Genomic DNA, 26,598 nt, shown 5'->3' with positions numbered 1-26,598 from the left:
TGGGTTTTCCCTCCATTATGTAAATCACAAGCCCCTCTAGGTCTTAGTTCATTTTTCTAATACATATGATAAAAGCAAACTCTTGTCTTGGTGTGGAATTTGTGCTACCTTTTTAATATTCCTCTTTTGGGTAAACTTTTTCATTAGATGCCAGCAGCCTCAGTCTTGTTTTCTAATCATGTTAAAAGGAGACAGCCTGTGGCTGGTTTTTTAGGGGATGGGGGTGGAGGTGGGGGTGGGGGGTGGTGTGGTTGGGGTGGGATGGAATCCTGCCACTAAGTAGCTTTATAATACTAGACATTCCCCTTCACTTTTCTGTGTCTTTCTTCATTTGTAAAAATGTGCAGCCTTGACTAAAAGTTTAAATTCTCTTTCAGGTCTAAAATTATTTTCTTTCTTTTCTTTTCTTCCTTCCTTCCTTCCTTCCTTCCTTCCTTCCTTCCTTCCTTCCTTCCTTCCTTCCTTCCTTCCTTCCTTCCTTCCTTCCTTCCTTTCCCTTCTTTTTCTCTTTCTTTTCCTTCTTTGCTTCTTTCTTTCTTTTTTTACTAAGAATTGGTCAGTTTTTATAAATTTGTGGGTTAGTTTTCCTCTGAAGCCGGGTGTACTTTATGCAAGTATTACCTTGCTGTATTGTATTAGTTGGCCCCAAATGGCTTTTATTTTTTTGTACTCTGTTTTGCTTATCTACGAACAGAGAAGAGGTGAAAAAAGCAGAAGGGGAAGCCATCAGGGTGGGACTACTTCCTTCGAACAATCAGGGCATATTTTATTGAAGAAAGGCTACGTGGTAAGGTTTTAAGTAGAGATGTCAATCTTATAGGCATGAAATCAATTTGAATGAATGTCTAAAATTGTTTTTGGGAAAAAATGATTGCAAGAAGTTAGGTCCCTGGTTTTGTATAACCTACAAAAAGCCATTGTTTCTAACAATGCAAGTCTCATTAAAACCATTATAGAAAGATTTTACTCCCATTTCTGCTGCTACCATCCTGTGTTAGGCCATAACCTCCCACAATTTTTACTGGCCAGAGGTGTATAGACTTGATTGGTGAGAAGATATCCCACAAGTCTGTAACACTTGCCTTAGAGAGTTAATTCTGAAATCTCCACCCCCACACCCATATGTTATAATTCACCTATATTGTTTCTTATTCAGTAGATATTCTCACTCCCAATTTCAATGAAATATTTTCCTACTTTGAAACTAGTGATAGAATTCTATAAATGAGTTTATTCAAAGAGAAAAGAGATATTGTACTATTGAAAGTTCTCTTTTCAAGAATCAGATAACATTTGGTGACCTTAACAGCCCAAAATGATAAATTGTTATTCAAACTCCTGGAAGTCACTTAAGTATTTATTTCCATACTATTAATAATTTTTATGCTGACTCTTGGAGCCCATAATAATAATAATAGCTCACATTTATATAGTGTTTTAATGTTGCAAAGCAGTTTACATCTGTTATGTTTATATATGTTATTTGATCCTGACAACAATCCTGAAGATAGATGTTATTGTCCCTATTTTACATTTGAGGAAACTGAGGTAGACAGCAGTAGATTTCCCAGGGTCTGAGGCTGAATTTGAACTCAGGTCTTTCTAATTCCACATTCAACACTCTATCTACTAAGCCATTTAGCTGCACCCATAAAGGCGTGAAAATATGGGCATTTATTTCCCATTTGTCATAATCTGATTCCTACTGTTTCTGCTTTTAGTACAAGGCCATTCCCAGATACAAGGTTATGTGTGTCAGTACCAGTGACACATCGGTACTTTCCAGTCCTACTGCCTTTCTCCCTGAGGATTATGGCTTGCCAATGGCAAAGCCAGTCCTAGACAAAATGGTGAAATAATATAACAAAGCAGTAGGCCTGGGCACATGGCTTTCTATCTCTGCTCTCCTTCCTCTTTCTCTGTTACCTTCCTTTAAGATTTTTCAAAATTGGGAAATTAAAATTACACCACTCAAAATGTGTTTTTTTTTCTCATTTCCCAAGCAGTATAGACCAACATATGTCTAGTGTGTCTTCATTTGTGATAGAAAGGATAGACTTTTCTAACCATAACCACTATGTAGGGAGTTAGGGAAAAAAAGGACTTTGAATATTTGAGCAAAGCTTTGTGGCAAATCTCTGACACATCCTGTTTCTTTTAATAATTATTGGTCACATCTGTTGCCTTTGGCTTTCCGATGATCTGTGCCCCAAAACTTGTGAATAGAACCATATTTTTGCCAGGACTAGATGTTTGCAACATATTTTCTGTATTTTGGCTAGCTCTTCTTTCCTGATTACGGAATTAGGAAAAAGTCTTTCTAGAAATAGTCAGATGTCTTCTTTATAATAAGTCATATTTGACATTTGTATGATTTCACTTTTAACTTTGAGAAAATTCCTCCTTTCTCATGGGGAAAGTGTGGGGTGAGGGCAGTGAGTGGAGAAATACAATTTTTGCTGCTTTCAATACCATATGTATGTATCTTTTTAGCCATACTTTCTATTCTTTTTAACCTTAATTGCTATATGCATCTAAATAAGCTTAAGAAATGCTAATTACAAAATGGATGTTTTTCACATAGGGACCTTGCATTCTAAAAGAGACATATTTTAAAACCATACATTTTTGTTACATTTCATTTGACATTTGTAGCTGTGATTTAATAGGATTAGCTATATGCTTTGGGGGCTAGGTTGGATCCCCCAAGAAGTGACATATTTAAGATAAAACCAAAACAAACTATATAAACATTGATCTAGTTTTAAATTTTTTTGTTATTCTGAACCTGACAAAAATACATATCAACCTGAGCATCTCCAGGTACAAAGAGGAACAGGAAAACAGGATTCCATAGGGAACTATAAATCTGTTATGTATAGTTTGCATTTATTTTCAGATGTGTAATAAATTTAACACAGTTTCAAAACTGTCCTGTTTATCTGTATCTCCCTTTGGACTTCCTTCTGTTTACCTAATATATATTTTTTTAAATTCAAGGACGCTTTTCTTCTTTTGGGGGGCATTACTGTCGCTATCCTCCTCTTCCCTCCAATTCTCCCTTCAATTAAAAAAGAAATCCTCTCTTGTAACAAGCTTAATTAAGTAAAAAACAGATTTCTCGGTTAATTGTGTCTAAAAGAATGTCACATTTCACATCAACCCTCAAAGGTTAGTTATGTAACATTTTTAAAGCTTAAACTTCAGTTATGCCTAATCAGACATATATTTTCATAGCTGAGAGGGACCTTGGAGTCCCTCTTGTTTAAAACTCCTTATTTTACAAAGAAGGAAACTAAGCCCAAGGAGTTAAGTGATTTGTTCAAGTTCACACACAGGGAGTGACAGCTGTAATTCAAGCCCAGGTTCTCTGACTCCAAATCCAGCCTTCCTTCTGCTGTCTTCATGGACAAATATAGGCCAAGAACGAGAGAGATCTGGGGAGGCTGGAAGTGGGTTGGGATGCTCTTAATTCCTTAGTCCTGCAGTCCCATATTGGGTCTAGTCCAGCTGATCTGAGTAAGGCAGAATCTTGCAGTCTCAGCTCATGGGTGATGACAGCTCTCCGGGTGGCTCATGGCAATTGCAGCAAGTGGGGTAATGCCATCTGGGGTGGGAGCAGACAGGAATACAGCTGCATGAGGGTTTGCAGCATGTGAGGTGGAGTGGCAACTCCCCAGAGAGTGGAGGGTTGAAATGCCACTTGTGGGATTGTCCAGTTTTGTAGACCTTTTCTTTGTCTTTCATATCCCCTTTTCTCACTCTAGCCTTTAATTTTCACTCTTTTTAAAAATTAATTTATTTTAAACTTAAATATGAAAACTTAAATACACAATAAGAAAAGAAAAAAAAGCACTTCCATCTACACAGCACAATATAAGACAGGATTCAAAGTATACAGCAATAAATTTCCATTTCAAGAAAGCCTATATAATAAATACGGCATGTTTTGCTGAGAGCTATCCATCTTTTCTTTGCTTCGTTGTAAGTTTCTTTTGTTCTCTGCTATGCACTTTATTCTTTTTCCCCCTACACCCCAAAAAGGCTACAATAAAGTATGGATATGTATACAGATACACATGTACATGTATATGTACACACTTATATACATATGCATATACCTATAATATACATATACATACATACACTTACATATACTTGGATATCTATATTCATACTCATATATAAACATATAGACATATACATTCATATGCATCAACGTAAGACCGTGCTGTTCTTGTTCTAACTCTGTTTCTCTAAGGATAGATAGCCTCTTCCTTCATGAGTCCAAGTCTTTCCATATTTTTTTAAGTCCACCAACTCATCGTTTCCTACACCACAGAAATATTCCAGCCTTATACTGTCTAGCTATTTTAAATAGCCTAAAACAAAATCGACTAATATCGTAGACGTATCATGTAGTTTCCCTGTTTTTCTTTTTCTTATCTCTTTCTTTTCAAAGCTTTAACTTTGCCCGAGATCATGATTACTACCCCTGCTTTTTTTCCCCTCATGAATTCTACTCCTGATCCTTATTTTATGTTTGTGTATGTCTCTTATTTCCTATCCCTTCTGACTCCTCTATTTCTACCTGCTACATTGCCCTCTGATTATTACTTAAGCTACCCCCCACCTCCAAAGATCCATCCCTTTTCCTCTCTCCCCCACCCCTTCCCTTTATGTTCTTCTTTCTCTCTGAATTTAGAAGACTTTTATAATCTTCCAAATATATATGCCATTCCCAATCATCTAGACTTCTTTCTATGCCCCTCCCCATTTTCATTCTCCATAAAGATTGTAAGCAGTATTCCCCACACGCATGCTACAAGCCCCTAATTTTTCTCCCTTGGAGCCACAGTAGCATTTACCTTGAGGTTAGAAGGGGATAGAACCTGGAACTCAGACATTCATATCTTCTCACCCTACACTCTTAATCTGTAACTAATCCCCTTTTTTTTCCTACTCCTAACCTGTAGCATTACTCCTCTAGATAAATGCATAGGTGCCAAGTAGGAATCATAGAACTTGGGTTACTCCCTTTTTGTCTTATTAATTATCTTATTTGTAGAGACTTTCCCATTGTTTGTACCTCCCTGAACTTGTTAACTCATCTGTTGGTACTAGTTATCCAGGCAATCCAGATATTTTAGTTTGGTTGATCCTATCCTAGGAAAAGGGATGATTGTGTCCTTCGGTGCCAGAGAGAAAAGTTGCTTTCTGTGTTATTTTTGGCAACCCAGACTCAGTTTGGGTAGTGAGAATAGCTCAGAACTGCTATAATTGGAGCACACGCCAAAGTAGCAGTGATTGTGTTGATCATGAAATATTCTTTTCCTCAGACAGTGGTGCTAAACTTCTCTGTGCCACAGAGAAAATGTTTCCCAGCCCACAGATTTTCAGTTAATGGGCATTATAAGAGAAGGAGGATTCAAGTAGAGTATTTCAAGGGTTATAACATATATACAGAGAAAGAGAGAGAGAGAGAGAGGTGCCTGCCCCATGGAATCAGCTGATGAAGGTAAAAAATGACAGTAGAGAAGCATAAGAAAGCCTTTTCCATTCTTCTCTTTCATGCTTCTTTGCTGTGAATTTTGTAGGTTCAGATCTCCTAAAGGGAATGCATTCCTGCTTTTTTTCTGGCTGCAACTTTTTATCCTCTGATTCTTTCTGGACCCTCATCTAGGTAACTTTAACTAGATTTGTCAAATTGTACCAGCTTCCAATATCAAATTTGAGACCATGATGGAAGCTGTCATAGTAAGAATAATTATGAGACTTTGAACTTTAAAACAAACTCTCAGTGTTTTCCAGAGGGACTAATTAACTTGCATTGTTATGCAAACATTGATTAAAGACAGAAAAAAAATAGATGGGAAATTTTGTGAAGAAAAATGATCAGAGCATGAAATCCTACAGTGGCAAAGCCAAAATGAAGAAACATTACCATGAGAGCTTCTTTTAAAGCTCTTTTATTTTTCTTTTTTAATCTGCCTTTGCATACATGGTTTTGTCAGAGATGAGAAGTGATGAATCTACAAGAGTTGTCTCTTATTCCCAGGGCTCTAATATTTCCCCCCTCAACTCTTGTTCATTTTCTTTTGTGCTTTCATTTTTTTCCTACTATTCTCTTTAAATATCTTCAGTTATGGACAAGTAATTGCTTAGATAACTGATAAACTCTAAGATTAATTTAAATTGTTTGCTTCTAAAAACAGAATATTTATAAGTTTTGTTACTTTCCTGTATCAGTTGCTTTGTTTATATAAAGATAATTTCTTTCCAAGTTTAATTTTTAATTCCATATGACCTTTAAGTTTTAGTTGAAATATGGACCATAAATGAACATACATCATACTTTTAACATGACATGGTGTTTAACTAAAGTTCAATTTTTCTTTTTAAAGGAATCAGCAGGAGGGGATCTTCAGTCTCCTTTAACACCAGAAAGTATTAATGGGACAGATGATGAAAGAACTCATGAAGTGACACAAAACTCAGAACCAAGGGCTGAACCAACCCAGAATGCATTGCCATTTTCACATAGGTACAGATTCAATTCAAGCATCATGATTAAGTAACGAATGTGTGGTGTGCTTTTACTTTGCATACGTTTGATAAGATATAATAACACTGAATGAAAATTCCATGTTGGGTCTCCTTTATTTTTCAAAAGGTCCAGTTTCTATTTACCCACAAATGAAATACCATGTAAGCTCACTAATTTGGAATTTACAGTCATTCAGCTGGGTTGAGCTAAAGTTTACTTTTGTACTATCTATGCAGAAAAGATTTGCTGAGCAAATTAATATAAGATTTAAGTGAAACAGTGAATGTGATTATGATTCTTAGTTTTTTAACATGGTGCCCAAAGGGCCCTGGTTCAGGTTTTTACTCTATGTACTTAAGAGACACAGCTCTCTTTCTTGAAAACAAAATTATAGTTGCCTGGTCTTGACAGATTTGTCTGAATTAATGAGGATTTGTAGCATTGTTTTCAAAAGTGATTTTCATGAGGAAAAAAAGCTATCTGAGGTTTGAGAACTTATATAGTGATTTTTTGGTTTTATTCTAGAGACTCTTTTAATGAGAAATAATATTGAAATACCTTTTTAATAGAATTGAATGCTTTTAAAAATATCAGATCAATTTTTACTTTTGTACCAAACCAATAACTCTGACCATATGTGATAGATAGTTTTAGGGGAGTTAGAGAACTTCTGTAAAGTTAATATGAAGTAGACACTTGGATTATCTCAGTTTTAAGGAAGCACTTCTCTCGCCAAAACCTTAAAAGAGGTAATATATTTAAAAATCATAGAAATGGTATAAAAGTGTTTTGCTTTGTTGCTCATTAGTCCTTTTGAGGACATTAAAATTGAATTCTTATCTATGGTATTAAGACTTTGGTTTGCATGCTATGGAATGGGCTAGACATGAAAATAAAATATTCTGAATGAAAACTTTTTACAAATTACATTTTCTGAAGTTTAGTTTGATTAAATTGGAATTAGAACAACACAAGACTAGCCTCATGGTCTTGCCCAGCCTCTCTGTAGCTCAGTCTTGAAGTAATTCTAAATCAGGACCAGAGGAAGGGAAGTCTTGCACTTTTTTAGTCAGTCATACGTCTTGGATACAGAAGTCTTTTTAAGAAGTAAAATACCTATTAGGTTTAGGGGAAAAATGATACTACATTTTTGCCAAGAATTTTGCTTAATGCAAAAAATATAGTTGAGTGGTTGTGTATTTTTATATTTTGAACTGTTCTCAGTAAACAACTTTTTTTGTCAGAAAAATTGTGTTGCATGAAAAAAAGAGAAGTTTCTCTGTTGATTTCTACTTACTCTCACTGTTTAACTTGTCATGTGATGATTTTGAATATTCAATTGGAAATGAACAAAAGAGGGAGACTCTTAATATTTGAGTGGGCTGCACTCTTAATGTTTGAATGGGCTGGAGGGTTGTTTTTTTTTTTTGTATAAAAGACATTAGTTAGGATGATTGGGAAAGGAAAATCCCACGTCCTCTTAAGTGTGGTTCTTAAAGTTCTTGCCAGCCTTGCCTATGGGATGGCTAACATAGCTGCCCTAAACATAGCTCATTATTAGCTTTCTTTGGCTGGTGTTTAAATGAGCTGTGTGAATTAACACTTGTAGCATTCTGAAGCTAGAAATTGATAATTCTTCCTGGTACTTACTTGTTTTAATGTACCTCTAGCTTGGGGAACATTTTTAGTGTTCTGCCTACATTCCATTTTTTATATTGCCAGCTAGAATTGGTCTTCTGCTAGTGACATTTTATATGCCAGGTGTCTCACTAGCATGTGGTCACCTTTTCTTTAATGTAGCACCATCTCAACTAGAAGCAACTGCAGTTTAGCCATGGACATGTTATCTTGCTCACAGGAGCCATTTATTTGTTTTCAATCCCAGCACTGTGTATATTTCTTCCATGCTTGATTTTGAATGTCCATCTTAAATGGAAATAGCTTGGTAGTTTGCAGATATATAGAAGGGCTAAATTCAAACTTTGATATTTATTTTCCCTAAAAATCTTTTGTAAAAAAAATTCAGGATCTTGGTAAAGCATGGCAGATGTGAAGCCTCTCACTTCAGGTAGCATTTAATATTAAGGGACCACATTTGTCTATACTACTTAAATGTGTCACACAAATAATTTTAAAATTCACTTTTTACTGTCTTTCCAAGACATGATCTTAGATTTGATACAAATCAGAATGGAAAACTGTACAAAAAAGAAAATTTTTTTTGCTTTAAAGTCTAGAAAAATGAGATGACAATATTTTTGTATGGATGTTTTGTTTCTTATAGCTGGATTAGATTCATTGGATGGGGTAGAGCTAGAAGGAACCTTAGAGATGGATTTCCAAGTCTTAATTTTAACAAAGGAGGAAACTGAGGTCTGAGGTCATACAGTTAGTGCCAGATTTAGGACTAGAATAAAAATCTAAAAAGCAAAAAAACCCACCTTACTTAGTGTGTATAATATCCAACCTCTTTGATCTGTTAACTTTGATGGTCAGTTCTGGTTTGAATTTTGGTTCTTTCCTATCTCCTGACCCACATATGACACATACTGATTGGAGGACCTTGAGCGGCGGGTAGCATAACTTGTAAGTTTCTAAAACTATATAAATTGCAAAGAAGTTGCTGACCAACGTTAGCAGAGGCAGTTTCTTCATCTGAGAGTATCCTACAGCAAGGAAATTGAAAGTACAGTCTCTTTCTCCATTCTGGCCCATTCCTCTGTGAAGGTTACTAACTAGTAATATATACAAGATGCCAGTGTGTACACCAGGTGAAGAGACATAGGGAGGCAACACAGCCTACCTTTTGGGGAGGGAGGTGGCCCCCCAAATCTAAGCAATTCCACGTGGAATTCCATTACGTCTGAATTTCTCATCTTTTTCAAAACATCTTTTAATTTGAAAGGCATATTACCTTTGAGTTTAAGCTGACATACTTTGACTTGCTCACCAAAGAGAATATTAACCAATTTGTTACTCGGACTCTTCAGTAAGACTGAAATCTGACTGTATTTGCCTTGGATAACATATAGGAACAGGGATGTATGTTCTTGGGTCCCTATCATCTGAGCAATTGTTCCTCTCACAAGTATTGTTCACAAGGCTATACTTTGATTTTTACTAACTGAGTTAAGCTAAGCAATCCTTGAGCTAAGGAATTGTGTCCTAATTTCTAGCAGCTGTGAGCATGTTCTGACGTTATGGGGAAAACTTATTTTGAAAGATTTCCAAACAGAGGAAGATTTTTAGATTTTTGAAGTTATTTTTATGACATTGTGGAAGTTGTTATAAAAACTTTGTGGTAAACTTAGCTGTCATCTTTCACTTTTTTGTGCATTCACATATAATGTCACTATTTCCATGTAATTTATTCAATGCAATTTTATGATTATGCAATATTATAAATTGAAAAGCTGCTGTTATATAGCATTTCAAGAATTTGGAACAGACTTACTAGTACATATTAACTATTCAAGAAGCTATTTTTGTATTGATAGTTTTAATAAGAATTTCATAAATTTCCTTAGTGGAACAGAGGTTCTTTTAACCACTACTTATATTTAACTCTCAAGATATAGACAGTGTGCATTCAGATGGTGCTGTTCAATTTTGTGCATTTCGTTAGTGCCGCATGTATATTCTATTCTGTAAGCAAAATAATAACTTTCTGCTAGTCCACATGTCTCCTATAGTTTTCGTTAAAGGGTGTACACAGAAACTTCCCTTTCTAGTAGACTGATTTTGCTTTAGTCCTATGCAATGACAATTTTACTAACACCTTTGAAATAGAATAGATTTCATTCCACTCACAACTCTGGTTAATTTTTAGGGGGTTTGTTAATTTCACATTTATTGGACTTTGAAAGATCTAGTTCCTTTGCAACTAGATTACTTGATTTAAATGTTTTTGTGACAAGAATTCTTAATTTAATTGTCATTTTGGACAATTTAAAATAAAAATTTTATTGTGAATACCATACACTCTGCTACCTAAGGTTATTATTAAATTATTATTATCATCGTGTTGTTCTAACTTAAACAAGGAATGGAGGGATGAAACTCTTTTTTTTAGCTCTTCTCTACCACTATTTGCACCAGTTTCCTTATTTTTATTATTAGTAAATGGGAGTCAGTTTCTGCACTAAGACATTATAACACCCAAAACACTATTTGCCATAGTACTCATACTGCAAAAGAAATGAATAAACTAGCAGTTTGTGAACTGTGACATTTCATTAAGAAGTTTTTGTCATTAAGATTTAATTATAGATTATTTATAACCAAAGCTATAGAGTTCATAATAGAGAATGAGAAGGAATTATAAATGAGTTCAAAAAATTATTTTCTACCAGGCACTTCCACCAACTATTTAACTAGGGTCTCTGTTCATCTGAAATCATGGCAACAGATGAGAGATCATTGTCATCAGCTGTGATGGCTCTGAACTTGACCTATATCTGTCCCCCAAAGAAGCATTTAGTCAGCAATCTTTCTAGAGCTGTATAAAGTTAGTTAAAGCTTCTGGCCCTTGGGAGCTCATAGGCTGACGAGGAGTTTTATAAAAAAATCTGAGTTATGAAGTGGTGAGAGTAAAAAGACCTTAATCCTGTTAGTTTTTCAATAAAGAATTTCAATTTTTAAAGATTATTTTGTTTCTACTTTGATTCATTTTTTTTAGAGTTGTAAAAGGCTTTGAGTGATGAAGTATTACTATCTATTAAAATAGTCAGTGGGAAAGCTAGGTAGCACCATAGTACATAGAGCACCAGGCCAGGAGTCAGGAAGATTGATCTTCCTGAGTTCAAATCTGGTCTCAGACTCTTACTAGCTGTGTGACCCTGGGAAAGTCACTTAACCCTGTTTGCCTCAGTTTTCTCATCTGTAAAATGATCTGGAGAAGGAAATGGCAAACCACTCTGATATCTTTGCCAAGAAAACCCCAAAAGAGGTCATAAAGAGTCAGATATGACTGAGCAATAACAACACAACAAAATATTCAGTATCATAAGGAGAAAATAATTTCATCAGTCCTCATAGGAAGATGACCTTACTGGTCCATTATCAGTAGTGTATGTGCTTCAAGTTGTTTCTATTACAGTTGATGAGTTTATATTTATCCATCAATATATCTTCATCTCAATCCTCTTGTGATATAATATGTATTTTGATTTAACTGAATTTTATAAATATTTTATTGGTCCTTTTAAAAAATTCACATTAGTTATTAAAATGAAAAGTACACCACAAACACACAGAAACACACACACACACACAGATATAACCTTCCTTTACAGCAAGGAGAAACAAGCAAAAATTACCTGATTCAGTAATTGCATCTGACATTGTAAGGAGACTTCTTCCCTAAAGGCTTCTCTACTGTGAGGAGGGAACTATTATTATTATTCGTTTTCTGGTACCATTATTGGTTTGTCAGTTTCTCACAGCTCAATTTCCTTTAAGTTTCTATTGTTTTGTATATGTTATTCTTTTGATTTTGCTTATTTTGCTCTTCATCTGTTTATATAAATCTTGCCATGTTTCTCTGAATTCACCATTTTCATCATCTTATTGCATAATAATAATCCCATTGTGTTCAGATGTCCCAGGTTTTCTAGCCATGTCCCAAAAGATGGGCACCAACTCTTTGTCACCATAAAGAGTGCTTCTAATGGGGCAACTAAGTGGCTCGGTGAATAGAGCACTGGCTCTGGAATCAGGAGGACCTGAGTTCAAATCTAGCCTCAGACACTTGACACTTACTAGCTATGTGACCTTGGGCAAGTCACTTAATCCCAACTGTCCTGACTTCCCTCCTTCCAAAAAAAAAAATTAAAAAGAGTGCTGCTATGAATATTTTGGTATATCTTGAACCTTGCCTTCTCTTTGATTTCTTTGGAATGTATGTTCCTGGGACTAAGGGCACTTTGTCAGAAGGTATGAATAGTTCAGTCTCTCTTCTTAAGCAATTCCAAATTACCATCCAAATAACCATCTATTATGGTTAAACCAATTCACAGCTCTATAAAAAAGTATATATGTGCCCCCTCTAACACATTTCTCTCTCTCTCTTTTTTTTTTTTTGGTCATCTTTGTCAATTTTCAGGGTATGAGGTAAAACTTCATAGTGCAAATAGAATGCACGTGGTTTTTTTTTTAAGTTATATCTGTAAAAATGCTAATATTTTTATACTAGTCATATGGTTTAGATAATTGAATTCAAGACTTTATGATGCTTTATACACATATATTGTCTCTATATTCACTTACATACAGCTATTATGAAAAATTCAAAATGATACATTTTTCATTTAGCCATAGGTGTAGTAGATAATTTCTGTGCCTGTGAACAAGTGTTATTTCCATATGGCAGTGATGATCAGTTACTTACTTTGAGGCATTGCAGAAGGTAGTCCAACTCCAGTGATTCTTCCTTTGATTGTCAGATCATAGATTATCATCATGAAGAAACCTGAGAGGTCATCTCATTCAAATCCCTCATTTTAAAGACAAGGAAACCAAGACCCTTCAGAGGGGTTACAAAAGTGACTTGGCCAAGGTCACATGGGAAGTTGCAGAGTCAGGATTTGAAAAAGGACCTCAGACTCCAATTATAGTTCTTATTTCATTGTATTTTGATGGCTCGAACATCACGGTTTAGCTTTAGCTATTATCTTAAAAAAAATTTTTTTTTAAAGCAATCGGGATTAAGTAACTTGCTCAAGGTTACACAGCCAGTTATTTCTGGGTGTAGTGCTAACTATCTGAGCCCAAATTTGATCCGCAGGTCATCCCGACACTGGAGCCGGTGCTCTTACTCACTGAGCCACCTGGCCGCCCCTAAGCAATTGGGGTTAAGTAACTTGCTCAAGGTTACACGGCCAGGTGCTTCTATGTGGGTGCTAAGTGTCTGAGCCCGGATTCGATCCCCAGGTCATCCCGACACTGGAGCCGGTGCTCTTACTCACTGTGCTACCTGGCTGCCCCTAGCTATTATCTTTTAAAAATTACTTTAATTCACTTTAAGCAGTGAATAATATATGCCTGTTAATTTTCATTTTCTAGTTAGCATAAAATGTTCTATTATTTATACTTCATAGTGATATGAGGGTAGATGTTTATAATATGTATTTATACACACATAATTAACTTAGAGAATATGAATTACATGATGCTTCTTTGTCTTAAACCAGTGATTGAAAGCTGGCAAGCCATTTCAAAAATTGCCTCATCCTATATCCAACAAAGATTCATTGAATTCCTGCTGTATACTAGGAACTGGGGAGGCAAAAATGAAAGTCACTTCTCCTGCACATTCTATTGGATGAAAATATATATAGAAAATTAAATGCAAATTATATATGAAGTAATTTCCTAGGTTGGAGGAAGTCACTAGCATCCCAGGGATCACCATTGGCTTCCTGTAGAAGGTGGCAGTTGGGCTCAGAAGGAAACATCAAAAACTTATCCTTAAAATTCAGTGCTAGCATTTGAAGATTCTTCCACCTAATTTCTTACTACAAAGTGACAAGGAAAAAGGCCTAGTACAACATTGCTGGACAAAGGAGTCTAACTCTATAATGGTTTTCTGAGTTACGATGAAGAAGATTCTAAATTTGGCAAACTAGATTATACTTTGAAATCCAGAAGAAAATGACATTGATTTCCAGAGTGCTACAACAGATCCTGAAGAATAATTAATCATCTGGGAAAATCTAGTTCATTAAATTACAGTTCTGCCATAGCATTGCCTTACGACTTTGACATGGATCTTCAGGTGTGTTTGACTCAGTTATACAATGACAATGTTCTGCTTTAGAAGTTAAAAGCCAGTTGGTACAATGAAAAAGAAAAAATAGCCAATTGATACAATTAAAAGGAAAAAAAAGGATCCACTGAAACCTTTTAATAGAATCCTAGTACATTCTATAAACTTGGATCATTCTATTAACTTTGTAGATAACTTCCTCATGCAGTTACCATCGACCTGTCCTGCACTTCTACTGAATTGATTCTATCATTTCTCCTTAAAGATAGTGTTAGGAATTTGAGACTTCCCAAATATAGTCTTATGCTTTCCTTATGCTTGCTTTGTTGTGTTTCCCCCCTCAGGGAAATACTGGGCAATGTCTTCTAAAGGGAAGATGCTTGGAGTAAGAATTTGTTTACTAAACTGCCAGTTCTCCATTATGGATTTTTTTTTTAATTGGAAGAAATTACTTAAATTGAACTTCATTGAGTGTCAGTTACCTTCTCACAAATAAGATATTTTTTTCCTTTCCATATCCAATCTATTCAACTTATTTGAAAGGATTATGTGAATAAATGAGATTCAATGGGGGCAAGGAGAGAGAAAGAAAAGAGGACATGTGTGTGTGGCAGAGAGAGAGAGAGAGATTCATTCATTCATTATGTTTGAAAGACTGTTTTGTGAATTCCAACCAATATTGCTTATCTCTAACATTACTAAATGTCAGCAAACATGAATTCTGAATTTTACTTCAAGTTTTTCCCAAATGAGTTAATTGGTCTTTAGCCACTCTTACTCTAAGAAACACAAGCTAAACATTTTCTGTTTTATCTAACTATATTACAGATTAGCTAGTGAGATAAATGATAAGTAAGGATGTATAATTTTTAAATTAGAAAAATGCCACCTAGTTTGTTTTACCATAAGACAAAATTTTCTATTAATTGTTTCTTAAGGTGTGAAATTGATTTTTTTGTATACTTGCCTCTTTGCCTTTCACATGAGTATTTAATGAAATTTTAAATAGTCTGCCAGTACATACAACATGAAAATTGTCGTCTAATTTCTGCCAAAAAATGCTTTAAGCAAGGGTTATTGAGATTTGAAATCAAATGAAGTTTTAGGTTGAAATTATCCTATAGCACCTATCTTACATGGTTATTTTGAGGATCAAATGAAATAGTATTTATAAAGCAGTTAGCAGAATTCATGGTACATAGTAGGTGCTTTATAAATATGATTGTATTTTATTATAGTAGATAGTATATATTATTATAGTAGATATTATATAATACAAATATAATTATAATCATTAGGTAATTTTGCTTCACATAAAACTTTAGATATAACACTATACCCTTCATGAGATCTGTTGTACAAATTTATTAACTGCTTTAACTTTATATGTAACATTTAAATTAATGTGAGATTACAAAAAATATATCAGTGAATCTTGAGATTCTTTAGAACCAGAAACTTATCCATTTTTTAAAAGAGCCAATTCCTGGCCAATGAGACTTCACCTTGCAAGACAAAGAAGCATTATTTTCAATCTTGAGAATTAGACTTTTCAGAGGCAGTGTTGTTTCTGAAGACCAAAGATCCACTAAGCTGCAGTTTATTTGTTGTTATTGCCTCTTAAGAAAGAAAATGCAGCTTCATACATTTATTCTTTAAAACAACATTTTGATTGATAGGATTTTTTAATATAAATCACAAATCTGATACTCTTTACTTTTTATTTACTCTTTAATCTTTCAAAATAAATTCAATTCATCCAGTTCATCCAACCCAATCACAAATCAACTTTAAAATTAAATTACCAATTAGTAGTAGATTATTCAAGGGTTAGTTGACTCCATATGCCAGATTCCAGTATATAAAGTGAGATAAAATTTTTGGACACCGCATACAAGGCATATTTGGTATTCATCAGCTAGTGAAAAATGTTTCTTTTATATCCAGGAAAACTACTGCATTTTAGCAGTTAAATCTACACCATTTTTTAAGAAGATGAACAAAATTATATTTAAATACATCTAATTAGAATGAATGCTTATTGAATCAGAGAATGTTATGTTTTTGTAGTAATAATACCTGACATCTATATGCAGTTTTAAAGTTTACAGGATACTTTCCATACATTATCTCATTTGATATTCCACAACTTTGTAAGGTAGGGACTATTATCCCTAAGAAAATAAAGCTCAGAAAGATTGTTACTACCACCATGGTAGGTCTTTCAGACTCCAAGTCCAGCATTCTATCCACCACCATAGTCTACCTCCTATAAACTGAGTACCTTTAACTTTTTTTAGAGTCTGGTAATCTACTTTCTTACATAATACACTTGTGAACATCAAAAGTCCTTTGTGTCCCCTTTCTTCTTCTTCTCTCCACCCAAAAAATTACACATCACTTGAGTTCCTACAAGTATTTCCTCCTGAGCCCTGATCCAATAAAAATCCAAAAAAAAAAAAAAGATCCAACTTCCAATAAAAAGTTATCTTCTACCTGAAGAAATTTTTCTCACTTTTTTCAAGAGAAGTTATAGAAACTCCTTATATCTTATGGCCATTGGAGAGCCCTTTCTAAATTCAAAAAAGAATTGTTCTCCAGAATTGATTTGGCCCTGTTGCCAGTGATCTGGAATGACTTCTTGGTAAATGTCCCATGCTCTAATCATGGAATTTACCAGATGTTATCCAGAATGTCTAAATTCTAGTTTTCGGTTTATGAAGATGCTGCTGTTCTCTGATGAAGATGAATTTAAAATCCCTGTGCAAGATGCAAGCTGCGCATGCATTAAAGGAAATAATTAAGAATGAAAACTTGAAAGGCCAGAAGCATCACAGTTCATAATTCAAAGAAGAGTCAAGAAGCATTTTCAAAGAATGTGGCTAACTGCACGAGTTCTTGCATAAGTCCCAGATTGTTTAGATGATCATTGTTTTGTTTTTTTTTATTTAAAGTACTTTGCAGCCTATAAGAATCTATCACTTCCTTTGTGACTTTAGAAAAGTAGCATTGCTTTACCAAATTTACAGAAGGCTCCAATTTAGCCATTAAACAAGGAGTCCTTTCCTAAGGGAGGGGTACAGAAAATACCACAAATACATTTATACTTTATTCATCGAGTAACAACCCTTTGGGAAAGCTTCATTAGATTTTATGGATGTATAGGCTTTGTCAATAATAATGATTTTAAGAATATTAGCAATACAGCTGTTTTTCCCCATGTAAGAAGATTCTCTTGTGTTAATTTTTTCCCCCTGTAAAATTAAAATAATACCCTACCTCACAGGGGTGTTGTGAGGCTAGTTTTTAAAGTGTGTTGAAGAAAGGCTTATAGTTCATATATGTCTACCTCTATGTGTTCACATAGCTCCTACCATCACCAAATTTGAAATACTTCTGTAGATACACACTATTTTGTTTATATAATTTAACAGGAATCTTCTTTATGATTATGAAGAGATACTTGCATTTTCTCAGTTATATCTAGTAAGATTTAATGAAAATGTATATGATTTATCAATAAACCCCTTACATAAAAATTTTTCATTTCTGAAATGTTGCATTGACTTTTTTCATTTTTTTTTCATTCAAGAGCTGTATACAGCTGTGAATTAAAGAAAAGGAAAAAATACAGCAAGTGTGTGTCCCCATTTATTTAGTCAGACTGAACTTTTCATGCCCTTAATTGGGATGATAACAGGCCTTTCATCCTAAATTGTAGGTGTTGATGGGGGGGAAAGATGCAAATTAGACTCCCATAAAAAGGAAAAATATTTTTTAAAATGCTTTAAACATTTTTAAAACAAATACCTAAAACTTAGGGTGTAAGATAAGAGTTAGTAGGTACTGAAAGTTGTGCTTAGGAGTTGAAGTTTTAGGTATGTTTCTGCACTGATAATTTCCTTAAGTGGTAGAAAAACAAGGGTAGAATAAATATTTTGTCTGATATGGTCAACATGTGAAATATGTAAGACAAATTAAGAAAAAACAGTAACAAATATAAAAAACAAGGGAAAATATAATGCAAAGACTATGAAAAGAAATGAGTACTTTTAGGTAATTTGTAAAATTATCAAATATATAATTCCATAGGCAAGATCTTAACAGTTATATCAAGGACTGTTTTGGCATGGTTACTCTGGCATAGGATAATTTCTTTTGCACATAACAATCGGACAATTATTACAACTCAACATAAGTTTATCATCAGATTATAAATTAAACCTAGGACATGACTCAAGTGATATTCATAAACTAATTTTAAAGATGGCATATTTAAATGGTGCTTTAAGGTTTGCAAATAACTTAATTCTCAATAATTACGTGAGGTATGTAGTTCAGATAGTTTCCTCACTTTATACTTGAGTAAACTGGGGCTCTAATAAATTGTTCTTGCTCATGATCACCCAAGTAGAAGCGTCTGAGGTAGTGTTTTAACCCGGGCCCTTGATGCTGATTCCAAATATCAAACCACCCACTAATGTCTCTTATGCCACTAGAACATAAATCAAAATATTGTAGATGATAAATATTAAACAGTTTGAGTGTAGATCATTTGGTATAGGTACAATATCCTATCATCCTTAACTCATTTGATTGCAAATTTGTCCCTAGTTGGAATTATAGTTTGTCTTGGAGGGGAAAATAGAGCAGAGGAAAGGGAAAAGAATACTGCCATTGTCCTACAGAACTCTGAGTTGGTACACATTTTATATTTTGATTATAAATAAAGTTGATCATACCTCAGGCAATTTTGTTTTTATAATTTCAAATGTGAGAGCTCCAGAAGAGGCCCATATTTGTTTCATTTTTTTTAAGCACCCAAGGTTAAGCCCAATCTTCTTTCCCTTAAGCAATCTATTTATCTTTTTTTTTTAAATCAGTATACCCACTTTAAAAAAATGATTGTTTTTTGCATCACTGATACTTCCTAATAATCCTCATTCCAATAGAACCCTCAGTTTTCAATAGAGTACAGTTAAGCACAACAAACTCACTCAATGACCATGAGTAATACTATTTGCCTTTTTCTCTTTGTTGAAAGGATTTTTTTCCCCTTGTTATAAGTAAGTCTTTTGGTATCACAATCATTACACTCATCAAAATTTTGATTTTTTAAGTGTTTTCCTTTACTGTCTTATGGCCATTGTGTATATTCTTAGTTCTGTTTGTCCATCAGCTTGAACAATAAGACTTTCCAGGTTTATCTGAATTCCTCCTTTATTATGACACATAGTATCATAATGTTCTTTTACATTCATACACCACAATTTGTTTAGCTAACTTCTAGTTAATGGATATCCATTTGTCCTCACTTTTTGCCACTAGAAAAGTATGTGTTTATTTTTGTCAATGATAGATTTATCTCAAAATATATGATAAATTGACCTTAGGAGTGAAGAAATCAAAATTAATTTTTCCTCAGTTTCTGTTGTATTGAGTTTAACTGATTTTATGCTATTAACTTTTTATTTGAGTCAGCTCTTCCTCTGAGTTAATTTAAAATTACAAGTTACCGGGCCGGCCAGTGAGTAAAGTGCTGGCCCCAGAGTCAGTAGGACCCGAGTTTGGTTCCAGCCTCAGACACTAAACACCCACACAAAAAAACTAGCCGTGTAACCTTGGGCAAGTTACTTAACCCCAATTGCCCTCCAAAAAGAAAAAAAAAATTACGAGTTAACTTCTTGTCATCCCAAAAGGTATATTGTCCATCCTTGCCTGTCCTGCAATTAAGGAGGATCTTATCTCCATAATCAAGCTCTTCTAGGCACCAGGGTATCTTCTAACTCAGATCTACTAACAAGGTCTGCAAGATTCCAAAGGGTCCTACATTAACATTAACATTCCTTATTTGTCAGAGAGGGGTAGTCACTAGCCTACTTTCTTTAAAATAACCATACTTCTCTCTATCCTGTAACCAATCATATTTTCTTCCTCACCTATCCAGCTCTGTACTCCCCAAAACTATATGGAGACTGGTGAACTCTACCTCAGCATCTTTGGTTATTGAGGGAGTCCATTGACCCAATTTATTGGCTAACTAATAAATTGATCATGCTGAGACCACTGTCTCTAAATTTACCTTAATTTTCAAATGGAATAGGAGGGATTTAAAGGTCTACTGTGCCTGTATTTTCTCTTCCTCACTCTCCTCCCCTTTCCTTTGATATTCAAATTATACAGCCAGGGTGTCACTTCCAGATTTCTATTTACATATATAACCCATGAAAAACAAGATAATTGATGAGATAATTTCTAGATCATTTACATAAGGGAAATACTATAGTAAATATTTGATCAGAACTATATTAAAACAAATGTCAGAATTTAAAAATTCAAAAAATTACCAAAACTTTTTCAGAACTTTAAGCTCTTTCTTTAAAGGGCTGAGTGCTTTAAACTTAATAATGATTAATAATAAATAAAATTCAATAATTTTAATAAAAATAAATAAATAAATAAATAAAATGAAAAATAAACTTTAAAATAATGAGTTTAATGTTACTACATTTTCCTAAACCTTAAATGTATCCCAAGTGATTTTAAATTATTTTTGTCATTAAAAAATCTGTACAGACAGTTGGATAAATATTACATTTTGTTTTTCCATAATATCTTAGCACCTAGGCACTGCAGCATTTGTACATGCAGTAAAAGAGAGTATGTTTTTTATGAAAGCTGACATTAGCAGACCCACTATACCACTAGTTAATTACTAGAAAGGGTATGTGTGTGTATGTATGTGTGTGTATAAACACATAATTTTGTACAGTATACTTTGAATAGGTGTTTTTGTGATATCTGACCCCATTTGGGGTTTTCTTGGCAAAGATACTGGTGTGGTTTTAATAAATATTTGTCTTTTAACTACGTCTATTGACTATGTAAATTGGGAGTAGCCTTAGTAGGTCTTCTTTTTTTCTGGTGAACCTTTATGAGGGGGTTTAAGACAACTTTGAAAGAATTAACTAATACAAGCATTTAAATAGTACAAAGGAGAAGTTTGGAATCTTCGTTTGCTAGAAACCTTCAAAAACAGGATAGATTCTTATCAATAACTGTATCAGTATAATGAAAAGGTTAGACCAGCTGATTTCCAAGGGCCCTTCTAAAACCAAAATCTGTGATCACAGTGTTGACTCCACCTTCAGAAGGGCAGATTGACAGGTCCCTTGTGATACTGACAGAGCAGTTAAGTTTTGAATCATCAAGACATCGCTGCTACAATGCACTATACAAAATGGCAGACATCATGTAAGAAAAGTAAATCAGCCGTTTCTAAAATATCAGAAAAAGTATAAGGATAGTGACTGGACCTATGATTTCCTTAATGTAGAAAACTGCTAGAAGAGATTCCCTCTGCCTATGCAGGCCAGCACCCCTTCTCCACTTTACAACCTCAGAGAGTAAAGGCACCATCATAATCGTGATAAATATACATCTGCTAAAAGCCATGAGCATTTATCTCATAGGACTGGGATGGTAGGCCTCTCATCTCACTGAGAGGAAACTGACAGCTCAGCAGTTGAGATTCCAATACATGTCTTTTGGTTCTCAATTCTTTTATGTGTACTGTGGCACACTGTCTATGTGATACTGTAAGGGTGCTAGACTGGGGTATCTCTAGATGAAGTAGGACAGATGCTGCCATCAAAGAAAATACAGGAGCATATTGGGGTTAAGTCACACAGCATTAAGTGAGGACTTCTGGCAAAGGGAATAAGCATTTACATAGCATGTACTGTGTACCAGGCAGGAGCTAGGTGGTGCAGTGGATAGAGTGCCAGCCCTCTAGTCAGGAGGACCTGAGTTCAGATTTGACCTTAGATGCTTCCTAGCTGTGTGACCCTGGGCAAGTAACTTAACCTTTTTGCCTCAGTTTCCTCATCTGTAAAATAAGCTGGAGAAGGAAATGGCAAACCACTCCAGTTTCTTTATCAAGAAAACCCCCAAAATGGGGTCATGAAGAGTCAGAGGTGACTATTTGACTATAAACATCAACAAGACTGTGCCAGGCACTGTGTTAAGTGTTTTACAAGAGGTAGGCACTGTTATCATCTTTCTTTTACAATTGAGAAAACTAAGGCAAACAGGTTTAATGACTTGTGCAGAGGGTCATATAGCTAGAAAGTGTCTGAGGCTGGATTAGAACTCGGGTCTTCCTCATTCCAGGCTCAGCACTCTACCTATGATAAGTACTATGGGAAGCTTGCAAAAGCAAGTAATGGGATGAATGCTTTCAGCTGAGGGTTGGCTAAAGGGAAGTAAGAATTGGGAAGATGTCAGGAGAATTCATAGAAGATGTAGCACCTAAATTGGGCCTTAAAACAGGGGATTTTAACCTGGGGTCCCAGAACTTTAAAAAAAATTTAATACCCGTATCTCAATATAATTGATTTCCTTTGTAATTCTTTGTGGCTTATTTTATGAGTGTAAAAACATTCTGACAAAGGATCCCCAGACTTCATCAGATAGCCAGAGGGATCCATTATAGGCAAAGAGATTTGACTAAGAATCCCTGCCTTGAAGGAAAGGGGGATTTCAGTAGGTGGAGCTGGTCTGAGTATGGGACAACATACTAAGAGAAGCATAGAAATTAAAGAGGGTAGAACAGTAACAGGGGAAGATGAACAGTCTGGTTTCATTCAGATGTAGAGTCCATGAAGGGGAATTCTGTGAGACACAGCTGAAGAGGTGAGTTAGGGCCATGTTGTAGAGCATTTGGAGGAACAGGATGAGGAGACCTGTATTTCGGTAGGCATTGGATAGCCACTGAGTACTCTTTTTTTTTTTTCATTTTTCAAATGCTTTATTAACTTCTGATTTACATCATTCATTTCCGCCAGATTTTGAGTTACAAATTTTCTCCCTGTTTTTCCCCTACCCACTGCCCCAAAATAGCAATCCCACAGGATATCCCCTCCTCCAATCTGCTCTTTCCCACATCTTCTCCCATACCCTCTTTGACTTTTCCAGTAGGGCATGGTGGATCTCTGTGCCCCAGTGCCTATATATCTTATTTCCCAATTACATGTAAAATAGTATTAATAATAGTATACGTATATATATATTTTTAAACATTTGATTTTAAAACTTTGAATTACAGATTCCTCCCCTTCCTCCCTTGTCACCTACCCTTACTGGGAAGATAAGCAATTCAGTATAGGTTGTACATGTGTAGCTAATGGAAAACATTACATAGTAGATATATTGTAAAAGACTGACTATATTTCCCTCCCTCCTATCCCACCTCCCACTTGTTCTATTTTCTACTTTGATCCTGTCCCTTTTCAAAAGTGGGTGCTTCCAACTTCCCTCCCCCCCAGCCTGCCCTCCCTTCCATCATCACCCCTCTCATGCCCTTCCCCCCTACTCTCCTGTTGGGTGAGATACCCTATTTAGTGTGTATGTCATTCCTTCCCCAAGCCAATTTTAATGAGAATAAGGTTGACCCATTCCCTTTTACCTTCCTAATCTCATCCATTGTAACCATTTCCCCTTGCCTCTTCTATATGAGATAGTTTACCCCATTCTGTCTCTCCCCATCTCCTCTCATTATATTCCTCTCTCACCTCTTAATTTCCCCTTTTAAGTATCATCCCTTCCTATTAAATTGGTCCTGTGCCCTCTATCTATGTATACCTGTAAACATATATACACACATTCACATATATATTCATATGCCCGTTTACCCTCCAATATACACACACACACACATATATTTCTATTCCCTTCAACTATTTTCATACTGAGAAAAGTTTCATCAGTTACAATTATCGTTTTTCCATGAAGGAATGTTAATAGTTCAAATTTGATAAGTTCCTTATGATTTCTTTTCCCTGTTTACCTTCTCATGCTTCTCTTGCTTCTTGTCAAATGTCAAATTTTCTATTCAACTCAGGTTTTTTCATCAAGAATGCTTGAAAGTCCTCTATTCCACTGAATGACTATATTTTCCCCTGAAACATGATACTCAGTTTTTTTGGGTAGGTGACTCTTGGTTTTAATCCCAGCTCCTTTGACATCTGGAATATCATATTCCAAGCCCTTCGATCCCATAATGTAGAAGCTGCTGGATCTTGTGTTATCCTGATTGTGTTTCCACAATATTCAAATTGTTTCTTCTTGGCTACTTGTAATATTTTCTCCTTGATCTAAGAACTCTGGAATTTGACTATAATATTCCTAGGAGTTTTCTTTTTTGGGATCTTTTTCAGGAGGTGATTGGTGGATTCTTTCAACCACTATTTTGCCTTCTGGTTCTAAAACATCGGGGCAGTTTTCCTTGAGAATTTCTTGGAGGATGATTTCTAGGTTCTTTCTTTGATCATGGCTTTCAGGTAATCCAATAACTTTGAAATTTCTCTCCTGAATCTATTTTCCAGGTTAGTGGTTTTTCTAATGAGATATTTCACATTGCCTTCTACTTTTTCATTTGTTTGGATCTGTTTAACAGCATTTTGATTTCTCATAAAATCACTAGCTTCCATTTGCTCCAATCTAATTCTGAAGCAATGATTCTCTCAGTGAGCTTTTGAGATTCTTTTTCCATCTGACAAATTCAGCTTTTTAAGGCATTCTTTTCCTCATTGCCTTTTTGAGCCTCTTTTGCCATTTGAGTTAGTCTATTTTTTAAGGTGTTATTTTCCTCAGTCAGGCTGTTGACTCTCATTTCATAATTTTCTCTCATCGTTCTCATTTCTCTCCCCAATTTTTCCTCCACTTCTCTTATTTGCTTCTTAAGGTCCTCTATGGCCTGTAACCAGCTTGTATGTTCTTTGAAGCTTTTGGTGCAGGAGTTCTGACTTCACTGTGTTCCTCCTGTTCTATGCTTTGATACTTTTTGTCTCCAAAATAGGAGTGTAAAGTTGAGGTGCTCTGTTTATTTTGCTTCATTTGCCTGCTCATGTTCCCATTCAGTCACTTGACCCCTGGGCTTTTTGCCACAGTAGGACTCTGCCACCAGACAGGGGAGCTTTTGTCCCAAATGCTGGGGTTTTCTCAGCTGCTGGAGGTATTAGTTGGGTGCCCTCTCTGAAGCCTCCACATGCTCTGGAAAGCTGGTCACACACCCCAGGACCTCCACCCTAGACCACAATCCAGATCCAGGCAGGTTAAAGCAAGGGTGATAACATTCTCAGACTGGTTGCTTGGTCACCCTACGGTCTGCAGGCCAGGAGCTGAAGCTGCCACATGGGGGCTGCACTGCAGCTTCTTACCCCGGGGGCAAAAGCCAATGCACTCCCAGCTACTGGTCCCAAAGTCCACACTGCACTGACCTCTCACTTTGTCCTTAGCATCTATGTGTTGATAATTCTGGAAACCGCCACAGCTGCTGGTGATCTGACATCCCTCCAGCAGGTGGTTGGTCAGGCCTGCCCTGGGGCTAAAACCTCTGGCCCGTGGGGCTGGGGTTGGCTCTCAAAGCGCTGCACTGGCCGATTCCTGCTGGGCTGTCCTCAGTGGGAGGTTAGCTTCTGTGTCATTTTGTGGGTTTTGTAGCTCCAAAGTTTGTTCAGAGTCCCCTTTCACATGAATTGGAGGTGGTAGGAGCCAGAGCCAGGAGGAGGTCCTGTTTCTACTGTGCCATCTTGACTCCGCCCAGCCACTGAGTGTTCTTGAGTCAAGAATTAAGATAAAGTAGTTCTACAAGTCTGGCAACTCAGAAAAGGGAGAGATTAGAGACAGAAATACCAGGTGATTCCAGTAGTGTTGGCTAGAGGTGGCAAGGACCTGAACTAGTGGACAGGTGGTAATGATAGATGAGACAGAGAACACCGAGGTAGAATCCAAAGGACATCACTTGTAATGGTTCAGTGGTGAACTGGAAACAAAGATGACTTGGAGGATGGTGGTGTCCTTGATAGAAATAAAGAAGTTGGGAGGAAGAACAAACTTTAGAAGGACAAAACATGGGAGTGGAATATGATTTCAGTTTAAGAATTGTCAGGTTTGGTGAGATATTCAGCAGATAGTTAAAACGACTGAAGGGGAGATAGAGATTTGAGAGTCATCTACAAAGAGAGGCAATAGAGCATAAAATACCTCTGTGTGCATATGATTGTACATACATATTGCCATAAAATATTCTAGTGAATATTAAATGTCTACCAGGCCCTCACTGTGATATGTGCTGGGAGCTTACAGTCTACTGAGAGGAGGAGGAACGTAGCATGTTCACAGAGAAGTAAATATAACAGATGCACAATAATAATATAGATATTATATATATATGTATGCATGTATTTAATTATATAAAGTCATTACCAGTAGAGAAGTCGAGGCA

The 26,598-nt window shown here is 35.6% G+C and overlaps 1 protein-coding gene across 5 annotated transcripts in view; it reads left to right on the top strand.

Moving 5' to 3' along the window:
• HOMER1 (homer scaffold protein 1) overlaps positions 1 to 26,598 on the top strand; it is a 159,211-nt gene that overhangs the window by 71,752 nt on the left and 60,861 nt on the right. For all 5 annotated transcript variants that reach the window (XM_069096320.1, XM_069096319.1, XM_069096318.1 and 2 more), the window contains one exon: positions 6,405 to 6,544. In XM_069096320.1, the coding sequence (XP_068952421.1) occupies positions 6,405 to 6,544 (140 nt within the window). The remainder of the gene's footprint in view (positions 1 to 6,404; positions 6,545 to 26,598) is intronic.

This window comes from Petaurus breviceps, unplaced genomic scaffold (genome assembly GCF_028583685.1).
Source record: "Petaurus breviceps papuanus isolate PSGF00001 unplaced genomic scaffold, PetGlider_PUasm1.0 229, whole genome shotgun sequence".
Taxonomy (NCBI): Eukaryota; Metazoa; Chordata; class Mammalia; order Diprotodontia; family Petauridae; genus Petaurus; species Petaurus breviceps.
This window is presented reverse-complemented; position numbering and strand designations above follow the sequence as displayed.